The sequence below is a fragment of the Phacochoerus africanus genome, chromosome 6, assembly GCF_016906955.1.
Source record: "Phacochoerus africanus isolate WHEZ1 chromosome 6, ROS_Pafr_v1, whole genome shotgun sequence".
NCBI lineage: Eukaryota > Metazoa > Chordata > Mammalia > Artiodactyla > Suidae > Phacochoerus > Phacochoerus africanus.
Window position 1 is genome coordinate 119602388 of NC_062549.1, and position 17002 is coordinate 119619389.

At 43.5% G+C, this 17002-nt stretch overlaps 1 protein-coding gene across 2 annotated transcripts in view; it reads right to left on the reverse strand.

Annotated features, from left to right (window-relative positions):
* SNX7 (sorting nexin 7) overlaps positions 1 to 12386 on the reverse strand; it is a 92540-nt gene extending 80154 nt beyond the window's left edge. For both annotated transcript variants that reach the window (XR_007135607.1, XM_047785221.1), the window contains exon 1: positions 12190 to 12386. Coding sequence is in view for 1 of the 2 variants with exons in the window: in XM_047785221.1 (XP_047641177.1) it covers positions 12190 to 12369 (180 nt within the window). In the remaining variant the exon portion in view is untranslated. The remainder of the gene's footprint in view (positions 1 to 12189) is intronic.
* Positions 12387 to 17002: the final 4616 nt, after the last annotated feature.

Below are 17002 nucleotides of genomic sequence, written 5' to 3' on the forward strand. Positions count from 1 at the left end.
GACATTGGCCAAGACCGGCTTGCATGGTACCTTCTCTCATGAAGCTTGTCAGAAGTCCAGATGTGAGTAAGCACTGGTAAACAAGGGAATCAATTCCAGAGAAAGTGGCATGAATGGCTGGGCTAAGTGGTTAAGGCAGAAAACAAGAGGAACGCTTTTGAGAGAGAGCAGCCAGGGACGGTGTCTAAGGAGGTGATGTGAGAAGGAGCCAGCCATGAAAAACACGGAGGGAAGGGGATTCCGGGCAGGGGAACCTTAATGCCTAAGGCAGGAAAGGTCTTAGGACGTTGGGGACCAGAAAGGAGGCAAATGGGTAGCACCCCGGCTCTGATGAAGGTATAACCAACAAAACTCATTTTGACGTTTCCTGTGGCAGAATTTTTAGTGTTTGCATCTTCATCTTCGAGAGCTTTAAAAAAGAGAAGGGAGAACTACATGATAAATGAATAGTGTACCTAAAAATCCAAAGTAAGACATGTGCTGCACAGCTAGAAGTTTCCAAGGATCTGTAGGATCTTAGACCACGCATGAGCATTAACCAATTGGAGGTCATTAATCATGACAAATGCCTTTCCATTTATTTCTTATGCTTGGGTAACTTATCTAACGGAAAATTTTCTTTCTTGTATTTAACATTGTATGGGGGGAAAAAATCACTTTTCCTTATTCTGAAAGGTTTAACATGCCATTTGCCTATGATTTTGCTACAAAACCATTGCAGGAGATGGTATGAGTGTTTCTAACGACTGCTGTCTCTATATGAAAGGAATGTATCGCCTGGTCAACTGGCAGGTAACTCTCACTGCCTCCTTACAGGGGGAAAAAAGAGTTCCCCACCCCCGGGAATTTGACCAGCGACTTGCTTTGGACAGAAGATGTGGAAACCACTGCCTGTTTCCATCAGCGCTAACATGTTTTGCCCTCGGCCACAGGAATGGCATGTCCCAATAAGCAAAATGCAAACATAAAAATCCACTTTCAGAACCAAACAAAATACATCTTATTAAGTTCAAATCTGAGGCCTTTTAGCATCATTTTCGCAAAATACTGGTAATAATTTTCCCCACTGCCAGTGACCAATTGAATTTGATTTTGTTATCTGCACAAAAGAACTACATACAGTTCTTCTGCTAGGTTCTCATGGATTTTATTTTATTTTTTGGCTATACAACACTCGACCCCCTTTCCAAACATAACACTGGGTATAGTTTCTGCTAGTACCTGTCTCTTTCTGCCTCTGCATTTCCAGCCTTCAGACTATTCTGTGGGCTACCATTTCATTTCTGTGAGGCACCATTTCATTTCTTTCTTGCCTGAGTTGCTTTCCATTGCTTGTAATCAAGCCCCCTGATTGAGACAGGTGCTATTAGTTTAAAAGGATTTATTTTTCCAAGTAAAAGAAGGTTTCTCAATGATTCCCTTGGGGTTTTTTATGCTTTGTATTTATTTCTTCTAATAAAATCTAAACAGGAGATTTTGTCCCAGATCGATGCCCAGCATAGCTCTGTGTCATTCATCAGTAACATTTAATCATCATTTATTAAGACAAATTTGTTTTAAATTCTATTTGATCTAGTAACCAGATTGGGAAGACCAGTACTATGCAAACTAAATTTACAGAAAACAGATCACTGGCCAATTACTTTAATAACCGTGTCCATATATATGAAAAAAGGCACAGGCCATGTCATAAATTAATGCATTTATTCCATTAACAGCTGGAGTTCCTACCCTCCTGCCTTCAAGGAGTTTAATTTATAGGAGAGAGACAAGCAATCAAGATTTTAGAGAAGAGAAATAAATACCTATTTATAAGGTAAAATGGATTAAGTATTATATTCAAAACACCATTATGGGGAGCACAGAGGGGGGAGAAATTAATTCCAACTGGAAAACGAAGAAGCTCTTCTGGAAGGGGCAGATTTACAATGGGCCATAAATAACAGAAAGGATTTTGTTTCGTTGACCCAACCGTCAATTGCTAGGTGCAAACACATCGCTGAGGAATCCTGCTAAAGGTTCTGATTCATGGGGTCTGGAGTGGGTTCTGAAAGTGCATTTCTAGCAAGCTCCCAGGTGATCCAACAGATTCATGGAACATACTTTGACAGGAAGGCAAGAGAGAGAAAGAGGGAGGGAGAGAGAAGAGGCAGGAGAGGCTGATTACCAAGACCTCAAAGGACACAATGTGATAGTATGTTCACTATTTTCAGAGCTGTGTGCTCTGGGAAACATCACATTTCTGGGAACACACAGGATTGACTCCAGGCAGAACATCAGAAGACTGAAGATGTGGCTATTTAAATAGTTCTCAGAAGTAACCACATAACTACTTGGGGTTGGAGCAGTGGGAAAAGGAAAAAGGCACTAATTCCAGAGATACCAAGAAGATACACCCAATGGAGCCTTTTCAGATGGACATGAGACACGAAGGGTGGGTGAAAGGGATCAACAGAAGGTAAGACCTAGTACTTTATCCTAGATATCTAAGAAATTGTCACATCATTAGCAGAGGACAAAACAGAAAAGATAAGTGTGGGAAGAGATCTGTAAGAATTCAGGAAGGCACAACCTAGTTCAGTTTGGGAATTAAGTTGCAGGGATGAGCAGGACCACTGAACGAAGACTTTCCATTGCTCCTGTGGTCAAGTTTCGTACATTAAAATTCCATTTGTAACAGCCTCTTAATAGCGGGAAGGGACAGTCCAAACACAGCCTTCTCTCCTCTGGGACAGTTAGTCATCCAGCTTGTGCTAGAGCCATTTTCAGCGACCAAATTTATGGCCAAGCAGAGTAATAATCCTTTTCATTTTGGAATTTTCCATTAGAAAACTACCCCATAAATTGACCTAAAACTTACCTTCACATATTTTTGACCTAGTGGTTCCAGGTTTGCCCTTCCAAACTACAAACATTTAATCCAACTAGATCATAACAACTCTTCATAAAGAGCTGTTAAAAGAATTAGCCCACGTCTTTTCCCAGCGAAACTACATTTTGTTCTTCTGGGCCTTTCTTCACAGGTCAGGGCTGCCAGAACATTTCATCAGGGAAACCCCGTAGTTTATTCTCCTTCACGATGGCCAAGTGCATGGCGAGACCCGCACTACTTCAGCCCTTCCCCTCCCCACTCCTTGGGCCAATGGAAGACCGTGCTGATGGGTCCCAGCCCTTCTTCTGCTAAGCTCAGACTAGACTTGAGACACTCTCAAAGTGGCATGCCAAAGGAGGAGGACATGTGGTCCACAGATGACAAAATGTTCCTCTGCTGTTTCCTGTCAAATACTGAGGATGGGATGGAACCTAGGTGGCATGGAAAGTTCGAAGTGCAGTACAGCTGATATTTCCCATGACCTTGAAAAGACAGTGCTTTTCCAGATTCAATACTGTGTCATTTGGGTATATTGATCACTCAGTCACTGAAAACCACTGGGAAAGTCTGTACGTAAAATGGTCCTAAGGTTTCCCCAAACTTCTCTGGCAATTTCCTTATTTAAGTCTGCTGGTGACCATGTACACTCGCTCTTAAGGAGAAGGTCACTCGCCCACTCTTCCTCCTCAGGGAGGAATGTAAGACAACCTAACATATAAGAAGGCTGGGATGGTCGACAGTGGAGCTTCTGGCAGGAGAAACAGAGAGAAGCCTGGACCAACACTATTTTTCTTTTCTTTATTGGCTCCCCTTTTTTTTAAGCCACTGAGACAGGACCAGGAAGAAGGTCAGAGGAAGGGGAACACAGGATTTAAAACCTTCTGTAATCCTGTATTCTAGATTTTAAGTGCATTTGACAATTGAGAATGCACACAGACACATCTGCCATGTGTACACATCCTGCATACACACACACATTTATGTATATACATACACATTCATATGCCCACACTATATACATACATACATGTCACGTATAGTGTGTGTGTGTTCTATTTCTGTCCAGATCACCAAAGGAGGAAACCATTCATTCATCCTGACTCAAGCTAGTAATAAAATATCAATTTGTTTAGACCTGTACTCCTCACACTGGTAGGCACTAGCACATTTAAATGTAAATTTATTCAAATTAAATACAAAGAAGAGTTCTGTTCCTCAGCTGTATGAGTCACAATTCAAGTGCTCAAAAGGCACATGTGGCCAGGGGCTGCCACGTTAAACAGAAGTGTCTAGAATAGGTCCATCACTGCAGTTCTTTCTGGACAGCAGGATCCTATAGTGACTGTGTGTGCCTGATCAATACTCGAGAAGGTTTTTAAGGGCCAGACACTATTTGAAGGCTCTTTAAATCTAGTAGTCACTGAATCTTCAGTTTACAATGAAAAAATCTGAGGCATTGAGAGGTTAAGCAACTTGCCCAAGGAAATAAAACTCGTAAGCAGTGGAGTCAGGGTTTCAAATACAGGCAGTGTTTCTATGGTCTCTTGTGCCAAACATTAAGCTTATATCTTGGCTATAGTTTTATTTACAATGATGAGCAGAACTTTCTTCAGAACCTTTACATTTATCCCATCATACTTCACGGTCTGCTTCACATTCTAATTTATCAAAAGATCTACAAGGCTATGTAATACAGACTATCGGCTTCTGTTACAGTTTCTACAGCTGTATAACATACCATCCCAGGACTTGGGAGTATAAGACAATTGGTTGTTATATGTTATCACTAGTTTATTGAGTCAAGAATTCTGACAGGAGATAGCAGAAACAGGGTTGTCTCTCCTCCTTCAAACGTGGGACCTCGGCTGATAAGATCTGATGACTCAATGCTGGGGGCTGACAGCACATTAGGCATCTTCACTTACAAGACAGTCAATGCTGGGCGGTGCCTGGGACTCCGGCACAGGCTGCTGATTGGAGCGCTGACATGTAGTCTGTTGATGTAACTTGGGCTTCCTCACAACATGGAGGTCTTAGATGGCACTTCTGACATGGCAACACCCAAAAGCTCAGTGTCCCACTGGACAAAGTGCAGCCTGCATTTCCTTTTATGATCTGGCCCTGGAAGTTGCGGACTTCCACTTCTACCAGACCTTAGTGGTCCAAGCAGTCGAAGTCCAACCCAGATTCAGTGAGAGCCCCTGGATCCCACCTCTTGACGGGAAGGTGGCCGGTCCCGTTATAGAAGAGCATATGGGATGGGAGGTAGTGATGGGGCTTTCTTTATCCAAAGTTATCCTCCACACTTTTGTAGTACTATGTATTATGCTGCTTATTCTTTCTTTTCACCCCCTTCCGGCGCCCGTCCATCTATTCTCTGTGCCCTAGGAAGCTGACCCCCCCCCATCTTTGATATCACTGGAGCAGCATGTCCAGTGCACAAGCAGGAGACCCAGGAGCAGGAGGAGAAGAACAGAGAATATACTCCCTATTTCCTCCCGACTTTGGCATCACACTTCTGGCAGTGGCACATTTCCAGCTACATCTCTCTGTAAATACAGCTCATATGGAAGTGGCCGCTTCTTCATAGCTCCAGCTCTCACTGGGATCCAGCAACACTATTTCGATTCCTCTTCTCCTTACAACTAGGGGTGCTAATGGCTTTTTGCTACTGCCAGCCTCTAAGTGCCTCAGGATCCTTTCCTTGTTCCTGAAACTTGCTCAAAATTCTAAAAACAGTTCTTGCATTAAACTTTTTATTTAAATCATTGGAGATAATTCTGATTCTTATCATGCCCCTGGCTAATAGAGGCTAGAGGCACACAATAGGAGCTAAATAAAGATGATTCAGAGAACAAATGAGAAAAATTGATAACCAAACTTCCAGTTACCTTCTAAGTATCTGCGAGCTGGAGGTCTCAACAATTATACTTCATTATTCTTTCAAAAATAACCTTTTTCCACAAAAATGAGTGATTCTTTCAAAAACTGTTTTGAGTAAATACATTGTTGTGTTTCTGATTTACCATAAAAACAATCTTAATTTTCCACCTTTCTTATTAAAAAAAAAAAGATTGTTGCCTTCTTCCCAAAGTGTTTATACTAATATACTAAACACTTCTGTGGCTTTGATAGCTTTTCTGGAGACCGAAATTAAGCCCATTGGTCCACACCTTTCAGAACTTCCTTTCTGGCCCATTATTTTTAAAAAAGAATTTTTACCTATCTCTAGCTTTTGGACCCCACGCCTGCATTCTCCAAGATGACTACTGGTAATGAGGATAATTATATCTGTAAATTCTGATTATCCTAGACGATATACATTTCACTTTATGGTCCTGAATACCATTTAAAAGGCTAATAATAAAGGCTATTATTTACTGAGCAACAAATACACGTGTCAGTGTTTCACTGTGACCTATTTACTTATGCTGTTTCAACTGCTGTTTCTTCTACACACTATTTAATAAAAATAAGGGTAATTTCTTTTAATATACTATTTCCACCCCACAAGAGAACTTTTTCCTTTAAATGTAGACACTTTTGCCCCTTTTCTCTACGTATTTTGCAAGCGTCATCTCATTTTGGCCCAATTCTAAAACTATACTCTATTGCTATAATGTTCATTTTTTTTTTTTTTGGTTTTTTGGTTATGTTCTCCTACCTTCCACATCTATTCTTGTTCTTTTAAGTCAATAACCTCTGCAGTCCCTGTGCTCTCCTGAGAGTTAGCATCATTTTCCCCTAACTGAATTATTTGAAAACTCAGAACAATACTTTCTTTGTTTTACTTTCCATCTCTCTTGATTTATGTTGTTATTTAGAGTTTCTGTCACATCTTCCAGCTGGACACCAAGATGTGATAACAAGAACAGAATCTCACATTTCTTTTTTTTCCCAAAGAATACTTAGCATAGCATCTTACACAGAAATATCTAACGTAGGAATTCCCGTCGTGGCGCAGTGGTTAACGAATCCGACTAGGAACCATGAGGTTGCAGGTTCAGCTCCTGGCCTTGCTCGGTGGGTTAAGGATCCGGCATTGCCATGAGCTGTGGTGTAGGTCGCAGACGCGACTCGGATCCCAAGCTGCTGTGGCTATGGTGTAGGCCAGCGGCTACAGCCCCAATTGGACCCCTAGCCTGGGAACCTCCATATGCCGCGGGAACAGCCCTAGAAAAGGCAAAAAAGACAAAAAAAGAAAAAGAAATACCTAACGTGTATTTACCAGGAACATTTAATATACTGTGCAACAACGAATACTTATAAGTCAAAGAGCCTACTCTTTAAAAAGCTTCTGATCTGCAAATGGATTGTGATAATAAACCACATTTACAACATGAGCGATAAAAATCATATGATCATCTCAATAGAAAAAGAAAAGGCATTTGACAAAATTCAACATCAATTTATGATTAAAAACTCTCAACAATGTGGGTAGAAAGGGAATACACCTCAAATTAATAAGGCCATATATGACAAACCCACAGCTAATATCATTCGCAACACTGACTTCTAAGATCAAGAATAGGACAAGGTTACCTACTTTTGCCACTTTTATTGAACACAGTATTGAGAGTCCTAGCCAGAGCAATCAGATAAGAAAGAGAGATAAAAGGCATCCAAATTGAAAAGGAAGACGTCAAACTATCACTGTTTGCAGATGACATGATACTATATAGAGAGAACCTTAAAGACTCCACCAAAAACTATTAGAACTAATAAGTGAATCCATTAAAGGTGCAGGATACAAAAATCAATATATAGAGATCTGTTGTGTTTCTATACACTAATAATGAACTACCAGAGAAACTAGGAAAACAATTTCACTTACAATCACTTCGAAAAGAATAAATACCTAGGAATAAATTTAACCAAGGAGGTGAAAGACCTATGCTTTGAAAACTCTAAGACACTGATGAGGGAGTTCCTGCTGTGGCTCAGCAGGTTACAAACCTGAGGATGCGGGTTCAATCCCTGACCTCATTCAGTAGGTTAAGGATCCGGCATCGTGGGGCAGACCAGCAGCTGCTGCTCTGATTCAGCCCCTAGCCTGGGAACTTCCATGTGCCATAGGTGTGGCCCTAAAAAAAAAAAAAAAAAAAAAAAAAAGGACATTGGTGAAAGGAACTGAAGACGACACAAATAAACGAATAAATGGAAAGATACACCATGCTCGTGGATTGGAAGAATATTATTAAAAAATCCATACTACCCAAAGTAACCTACAGATTCAATGTAAGCCCTATCAAAAATATCAAAATACTAATGGCATTTGGCACAGAACTGGAACAAATAATGCTAAAATTTGTGTGGAACCACAAAAGACCTTGACTAGCAAAACCCATCTTAAGAAAGAATAACAAAACTGGAGGTATCATGCTCCTTGGTTTCAAACTACGCTACAAAGCTAGAGTAATCAAGACAGTATAGATTTATTTCCTCAGAGAAGGGCAACAAAAGCAGCCATCAACAAAATGAAAGGCAACATACCAAATGGAAGAAGCTAACTGCAACTGACACATGTGCAAAAGGGTTAATATCCAAAATATAAAAAGAACTCATATAACTTGATATAAAATGAACAAAAAAACAAAAAGAACAAACAATCTAATTAAAAACGGGTAGAGGTCCTGAATAGATAAGTTTCCAAGGAAGACATACGATGGTCAGAAGACAAAGGGAAAGAATGCTCAACATCACTAATCACCAGGAAAATGCACATCGAAACCTTAATATGTTATCTCCTCTCACCTGTCCAAATGTCCATTACCCAAAAGGACAACAAAAAACAAGCATTGGTGAGAACGGGGAGAAACGGGAAGCTTTGTGCACTGTTGCTGGGAATGTTCATTGGTCCAGCTACTGCAGAAAACAGTATGAAGTTTTCTCAAAAAATTAAGATTAGAACTACCATGTGATCCAGTCATCTCACTCCAGAGTATTTATCTGAAGAAAAGGAAAACACTAACTTGAAAAGATATATACATCTCTGTTTCACCGCAGTATTATTTACAACAGCCAAGATGTGGAAGCAACCTAAGTGTCCATCATGAGAGGAATAAACAAAGAAGGTGTTGTGGATATGTGCACAAGGGAATATTACTCAGCCATAAAACAGAATGATATCTTGCCATCTGCAACAGCATGGGTGGATTGAGAGAGTATTTTGCTAAGTGAAATAATTCAGACAGAGAAAGACAAATACTTTATGATTTCATTTATCTGCAGAATCAAAAAAAACAGAAGTTCCTACTGTGGCTCAGCAGGTTAAGAACCTGACATAGCGTCCCTGAGGATGTGGGTTCAATCCCTGGCCTCGCTCAGTGGGTGAAGCATCCGGTGTTGATGCAAGCTGTGAAGTAAAATGCAGATGCAGCTGGAATCTGTCGTGGCTGTGGCTGTGGTGTAGGCCTGCAGCTGCAGCTCTGATTCGACCCCCTAGGCTGGGAACTTCCATATGCAACAAATGCAGCCCCCCCACCCCAAAAGAAAAAAATAAAAAATTTTAAAAAAAGAACAAAGGGAAAAACAAAATGAAACAGAAACATAGATAGGAATGAACTGGTAGTTTGGGGGAGGGAAGAGGAAATAGGTTAAGGGGATTAAGAAGTGCAAACTGGAGTTCCCATCATGGTGCAGTGGTTAACGAATCCGACTAGGAACCATGAGGTTGCGGGTTCGGTCCCTGCCCGCGTTGCCGTGAGCTGTGGTGTAGGTTGCAGACGCGGCTCGGATCCTGCGTTGCTGTGGCTCTGGCGTAGGCCTGTGGCTACAGCTCCGACTGGACCCCTAGCTTGGGAACCTCCATATGCCGCGGGAGCGGCCCAAGAAATAGCAAAAAAAAAAAAAAAAAAGAAGTGCAAACTTCCAGTTATAAAACCACGAAGTCACAGGTATATAATGCACAGCATAGATAATATAGTCAGTAATATTGCAGTAACTTTACATGCTGACAGATGGATACTAGACTCACCATGGTATCAATTCATCAATGCATACAAATGTCAAACCACTATGTCATACACCTGAAACTAACACACTATTACATGTTAACTCTAAGTCCAAAAAAATAAGAGAAAAAAAAAAACAAGGCTTATGCACAGGGGCACAGCATATATAGTCAGAAATAATCTAAGGAGATAAGAGACTACACGTGTAAATGTCGACTGAATATGAAAGAGGTGGATCTCAAAGCACCAGAGGATCACATTAGCAAACTTCCGAAGTAATGCCTGATACCGTCTTAAGGGCGGGTGGACAGTGTCAGCCTTCTACAGAGGAGCAGGCTCAAAAAGGTGCAGCAGAGAGGAGACCAAATGAAAACGACTTTCTTAAATGTGCTTGTCTAACTGTGGGTAATGGTTGGAAAATTCAACTTACTAAAATATAAGCAGGCAGGACCTATACACCCAGATGCACTCTCTGCCTGTTATTCCTGTTGTATAACTCCGTATGTTGGACACTTAAAAAAAGTTGAGAAACTCTTCTACAGAAACCAGTTGTATAGATTAAAATACAATAGTGCAATTATCTGCCCTGCTTAGCAAAGCAGTGGTTAGGTATGCTGCTGAATCTTACATCCTTTAAAACAGAATACAAAGTTACAAACATAAAATTAGGTGGAAAAACGCATTTTTATTTAGAGTGAGGAAAGAAATCGCCAGGACCGATAACCATCGAGTTCTAGATTCCTTTCTGCTGAGATAGCTTTAGGCACTTCACCAGAAACGCTTACTTAGAAATGCGTCTGGCTGCAACCTGTCGTTCCCTTCCCACCTAGAACGCAGAACAACTCCCAGTAACTTCCAACACTTCTCAGGCCTGGGCCAACAAACAGCTGCCGTTAACGTTTCATTAGCTTCACCGAAGATCTGCCTTTGAGAACAGGGACTCATTAAAACAGGGACTCTTAATGGCGGCTGGAATACTTAAAATTTGGGGAAAGAGAAACCACAAGACAAATTTAAACAATTCCAGATGATTCTGATATGCAACTGCCACTCCCAACACTGTCCCTAGCCCCACCCTGTGTGGTGTTGGAAGATTCATAAGGCAGAGCCACACACTAACTTTCATAGACTAATGGTATCCTAAAAAGCAATGTGAACAAAGAACTGGCCAATTGTCCTATCTGAACATCAAGTCTGTGGGGAACATAAAAAGGCAGTGTTAACTGTTGCCAAGTGAACATAGAATAATTCCACTGTTTCAGAATTTAAATACACTGAAAGATCAAATGACTTTATCAAGAGTACAAGACTGATCCTCTGAACATCTGGAACACAACTGTGCCTACCATTTAATTCTAAAGCGTAAAGGGGGGAGTTTGACATATTCCTCTTTGGGGTCAGAGTAGGCTTGTTCACGTTCTAACCTCTCTCCCAGAATGAAGCAGAGGTGAAATAGTTGCTGAACAACTCAAGGTGACATTTACCCACAGCACAGAATCCTCAGTAATTCACACAATGTTCTCATCTTAACTCCAATCTTCTACCGGCAGCAATGGGAGAAGCTGCAGGGGCAGTGAAGGGCCCTGCAAGAACTGTATTTTTCCTCTTCCAAAAAGAAATGACAACCCACCAGCCTAAAAGCACCCACAAGTCTGCCACCATCCTGGGTCATTTTCTCTGCAACTATCCTGCAAGTTCAGAGGGCCCTTTGGTCCTCGATTTCCCCGGGGCAGGCTTAAAAACGAAAGCGCTGGCTGTGGGCTGGGTGGCAGGAGCTGACTATCTGAAAAATCCTGAGCTCGGCAGCGCAGGAGCTTCCCTGCAGGACACACGAGCCGTTTTCTCCCGAAGAGGGATTCCCTCACGCCTCTTGCCACTCGACTTGAGCCTCACCCCCGGCGCCCCCCAAGTCTCAATTCCACAACCAGCAACCGCACTAAATCAAAAATCATTTCTCCAGACTTGGGTGATCTCGTTCCCAGAGTTGAAGCGGCCAGGCACTGGGGCACTTTCGGGTCCCCGCCTCCCGGCTTCGGCCACTGTCCCTAGAAATGTCCGCGTCAGAGAAGGAAAAAGGAGAAACAGGGCGGGGGAGAATATCACAACTTTGCAGACTCCACGAAGCCACGGCCCTGCCGAACAGAAGGTCAAAGGGCAGAGCCAGCCGGGAGCGGCTGCGGTTCGGGACCCGCCAGGACGCAGCCCCGGGTGCAGCGAGCCGCCAGGCAGGGTCCGGCGGCGGCGGGGACAGACCCACCCACGCCCGCCTCCGAGCCCGCAGGGGCGGACGCCGCTCCGCGGGGCCAACTCCCGGAGTTGACTTGGAACTTTCCCGGGACGCGCCGCCGCCGCCGCCGCCCTCACCTTGCTGAACACCTCCAGGTCGTCCTCGTCCTCGTCCAGATCCAGCACCTCGGCCGGCAGCAGCGCGGAGGAGCCGCTGCTGCCCGGGAGGGGGGCGGCGCCCCCCGGGCAGTCCTCGCCGGCGCCCCCAGCCGGGAGGCCCGAGGAGCGCGCCCGAGATGCCCGGCCCTCGCCCTCCATCCCGAGAGTGCGTGGCCCGCCGGCCGCCGCCGCCAGCCCGGCTCCCCCCAGCGTGCCCATTGGCTCCCGCGCATCCTGCGCCTCCCCGGCCGGCCCCGCTCCAGCCCCACGTCCGCTGCGCAGACGCGGAACTGCCGGGCCAGCTCGGGACCCGGGCACATCCCCACCTGGCCTGGGGCCTGCTGCAGGCGCGGCGGGCTGGGCCTCGGGTGGGGCCTGGGACGCTGTCCCCTGCGGGGAGGAAGAGGGCGGCCTCGCGAGGGACCTGGCTGCGGGGCTGCCCCGAGGGTATCCGCGAGGGCGGGGGTCTGGGCTCGCCGAAGAGGGAGCCACGAACTTCAGAGGCGCCCCAAAGGGCTTGGAAAGCTGCCGACCCATCTCGCCAAGAGAAAGAGCCAACACTGTTATTTCCTGGATTTTAATGGTTGCCTTTCTTCTGGGTTGTGGTTTTAGTCCGGCTTTTACTAAGGCTAATGCAACCCGCCCCCCTGTTTGGTCATGACCTGACTCTGTGGTCATTTCGCTGTCAAGCCAGGGAACTTGGATTTTAAAACCATTTGCAGCCACTTTCAAGTGTATCTTTACTCCCGAAAGTCTTCCTGAAGTCAAGGAGCAACTGTGTTCCCCCAGACGAGGAGAGGGGCAGGGCTGGACATTGCCCCCGAGAAATAATCACTGGTCTTGACACTGCCAGTGCAAAGCTGTAATTATGTAGTTCACTGATTATTAAAAAAACAAAACTAAATTCCAAAAATAATGGAAAAGTGAAGCAAGTTGATGTATTTGGAACTAACTATCTTTTATTACTCGACACAGCCCCAGCTCTTTTTTTTTTTTTTTTTTTTTTTAAATCATCAACCCAGGAAAGACTAAGAAGTTTGCGCATAGCCTGAGAAGAGGTTAATTCAGACTTGATTTCTAAAACCTCTTCTGGCAAGGGGTTTAGCCTAATGTTTAAAGGTTTTAAGTTTTTTTTTGGGGGGGGAATTGAAGACATATGTGAGATATTTGGAGAAAGACAATTTCTTTTTCCCTTTAGAGAGCAAGGCCTTAGTAATATGTTCCCTCTTAAGCGTTCAAGTTGGTTTCAGTTCATACAGGCATTTCTTCAGTCAAGCTGATCTCCCTGGCTGTTGACTATCCAGTTTCCTTCCTCTGCTTTATAGTTCCTGTAATCAAAATGCCATCTCCTGCCACCCTTCAGGAATTAACTATAATCCCATCTCTTTCAGGAAGACTTTCTGATTGATGCAGGTCTATTCCCAATTTAGCACTTAGTTTTATTTCATGTTATAGATTGTATTTATTTCATGTAAATACCTTACATTCCTTCATAAATTATAACATTTTAAGCTGAGGGATGACATTACTTATTAATAAACCACAGTAGCAGATGTCCTCACTTAAAAAGGCTCTCTGCTAAGGTATATAAGGAATACAAGTCATTAAAAGTCTATTTTTTCTCTAAGCTCGTTCTGCTAGTGAGGACGATTCCGTTGTTCAAATTACAGTTTCAGCCAGGAAATTCTTAAGGACACTGTGACGCATGAATTGCCAGAAAGACCAGAGACATGCTCAGAAAATGGGCAGAACAAACCAGGAGTGTACAGCTTGGACCACAGCCAAACCCATGCTACAGAACGAACAAGGCGGACATCACCGACACCATTCCTGAGCACTGGATGCCGTGCCCCTTCCACGGATGTCAATGGACTCCAGGTGCTGGCACCCACAGAGTGCCACAGCTGCCTCTCCTGTTTCTGATTCAATAGTTCTCCTTTCAAAACCGTGAAGGGGCAATCTACTTGGCCCACCTGGCCAAGTCCTACAGAGCTTTCAAAGGGAAACTAGATTTCTAAGCATAGAAAAACCCATATTGATACTCATTGGCAAAAAGGGGGTAGGATGCGGGCAGAGCTGCTATAATCCATTCCTTTGGCTACTCAACATTAAAATCACTTTTTTTTTTTTTGGGTCTTTTTAGGGCCGCACCCGTGACATGTGGAGGTTCCCAGGCTTGGGGTCAAATAGGAGCTGCAGCTGCCAGCCTATGCCACAGCAACACCAGATCCGAGCCGCGTCTGTGACCTACACCACAGCTCAGGGCAATGCCGGATCCTTAACCCACTGAGCAAACCCTCAACCCATGGTTCCTAGTCGGACTCATTTCCGCTGCGCCACGACAGGAACGCCAAAAATCCCATTTCTTCATACACTTTTCTTTCCCATTCCTACTAATTACAGTTCAGCTATGCATCCAACATCTGGGTATATTATCCCCAGTTCCCCAAAAGAAGAAAACCCAAACCTACCCATCATCAGTGCAGCTCCAGGTCTAACATGTCTTTATCTCCTGCAATTCTGCTGTAATTCTGTTGATATTTTATAACTGATGACTAAACTTTTGAATTTGATTACCACCATGCCATGGCTGCTTGCTTATTCAGTGGCATGAAAAATGCTAAATTGCTACCTCGCCGTCCCAGCTTCCCATTAAATGGGATCATGCCGTGTCCAGCGCTGCAGGGCAACAGGAGATCCTAGAAGAGGGACCACGCGGCATAATACATCACAGAAGCGGAGGACCAGAAAGCACCCCTTCCCGCAGAACAAAGACGCCTAGGTTTTAGCCCACATGCCTTTTATTAGGGACGGTGACGTAGGTTAATGAGCAAAATCAGGTGCAGTTAATGCTAAGGCTAGCTCTTAGCGGTTGTGCTTTGCACGTGCGCTCAATTTGTTTACTGCATCGTTCAGCAGTTTCAATGGTCTCCAACAGAATCATCCCTGGGTTCTTTAATAGAAGCCTTCTTTTTTGGGTAGTAAAACCTCTCAACCGACAGGGTCCAAAACTTTACGTACAGGTATAATATTAACAGAAGCCCTATCCAGTCCTGTCCCTTGATTTTTTGGACTCTTATTCTGAGTATAGGAGAAATAATATCATATAAGTTTTGGTTGTAAAAATATACATCTTGTCAAAAAGCTGCCCCTCTCCCACACTTTCCAGGTGGGACCTCCTGAGACGAAAACTGCATGTTTAATAGGCCATTCAACCACACACAAAGAAGAGTGATTCTGCTAATGGGATTCATGATAAGACAAGTCACCCCAGGGGCATTGCCCGATGGCTTGACTTCTTTTGCTGGAACGTGATTTAATTGATTAGAAAAAAAAAATGTTATATGCAAAACCTTATGGGAAATAAGCCAGTCAGTAAGTTCATGGATGATTGTGCTGGAAGAAACTTGTCAAGGAGGGATGTGTCTTTTCCATTAAGGACAAATCGTGACATCCTGCAGATTATGTGGCTGCAAGAGGAGTAGGAGTTGTCACTTGGTGCCAAGTTGAGGTTTAATAACTTACCCAAGGTAAGTAATAAGTGGTAAGTAATTTAAGGCTCCCTGAAAGAAAGTGTTATATATGTTGCCTTAAAAAAATAGCTAAGAGGATTTATAAAGCTATTTGGGGATTCTTGGAATTTAGCAGAATAGATAAATCTACAGTCTTTCCATGAAATAGTCTGACAAATTCTAACAAGAGTCTTTTAAATGCATGGAGGAGCTTTCAAGGAAGTAGGAGACTTCTAGGAACAAAGTAAGAAAGTAAGTTTAAGTGAGAGAGTAAGACTAAAACACCTGAGCTGATACTCAGCGGGCCCCCTGGTGGGATGGTAGGACTGGCCTCAGTGTGAGTTTGAATTGTCATGAAAGAATAATGGGAATGGAAATGGGTAAAATAGTCATCAATAACAAAACTCTTCTGGATCAGCCCAGGCTCAAAGTGGGAGAGATTTCCCACCTTCCCCCCAAATCCTAACCTTGATTCAAGAAGTCACAATTTTGAGCATTACAAGTGATGCTAGCTGAGTAATATTTCTCTGGGATCTCTGACACAAGCAGACACAATTTGAATTAAAAACATTCCAGGAGGAGTTCCCGTCATGGCTCAGTGGTTAACGAACCCGACCAGTATCCATGAGGATGTGGCCTCACTCAGTGGGTTAAGGATCTAGTGTTGCTGTGAGCTGTGGTGTAGGTTGCAGACATGGCTTAGATCCTGTGTTGCTGTGGCTGTGGTATAGGCCGGCAGCTACAGCTCCAATTCGACCCCTAGCCTGGGAACCTCCATATGCTTTAGGTGCGGCCCTAAAAAGACAAAAAATTAAAAAAATAAAATAAAACAAAAAAATAAAAACATCCCAGGAAACAATCTCCCATGTGCTAGAATTACTGTACAAACGATCAAAAGCATTAGAGCTTCAATTTTAAATAATACACCAAAATATAAATTATTTAATAAATAAAGAGAATAAAAATAACCACAGATGCTACCAAAAAAGAGAACTAAAAATCCAACAGTGGAAAACACAGTCGTGGTGCCAGTGGTTGATTTTTTGCTTTTTCACTTTTGTTGCCTGTTCTACAATAATGGTGCTGAGCCTTATCATTCTATCTCCTTTGTGATCCTGGCATGATGTTAAGCCTTGTCAGTAGAGGGCCTGGAAGGACACTGCAGGAGGAAAGGTTTTCCTTTTCCTGTTTCCCGTGTGCTCTCTGAAGAGGGTCCTGCAGAAAGTTCTTTTCTGCCTTTGTTCAGCCCCCTGCATAGTTTCTCCAGGGTAAGCTTCCCA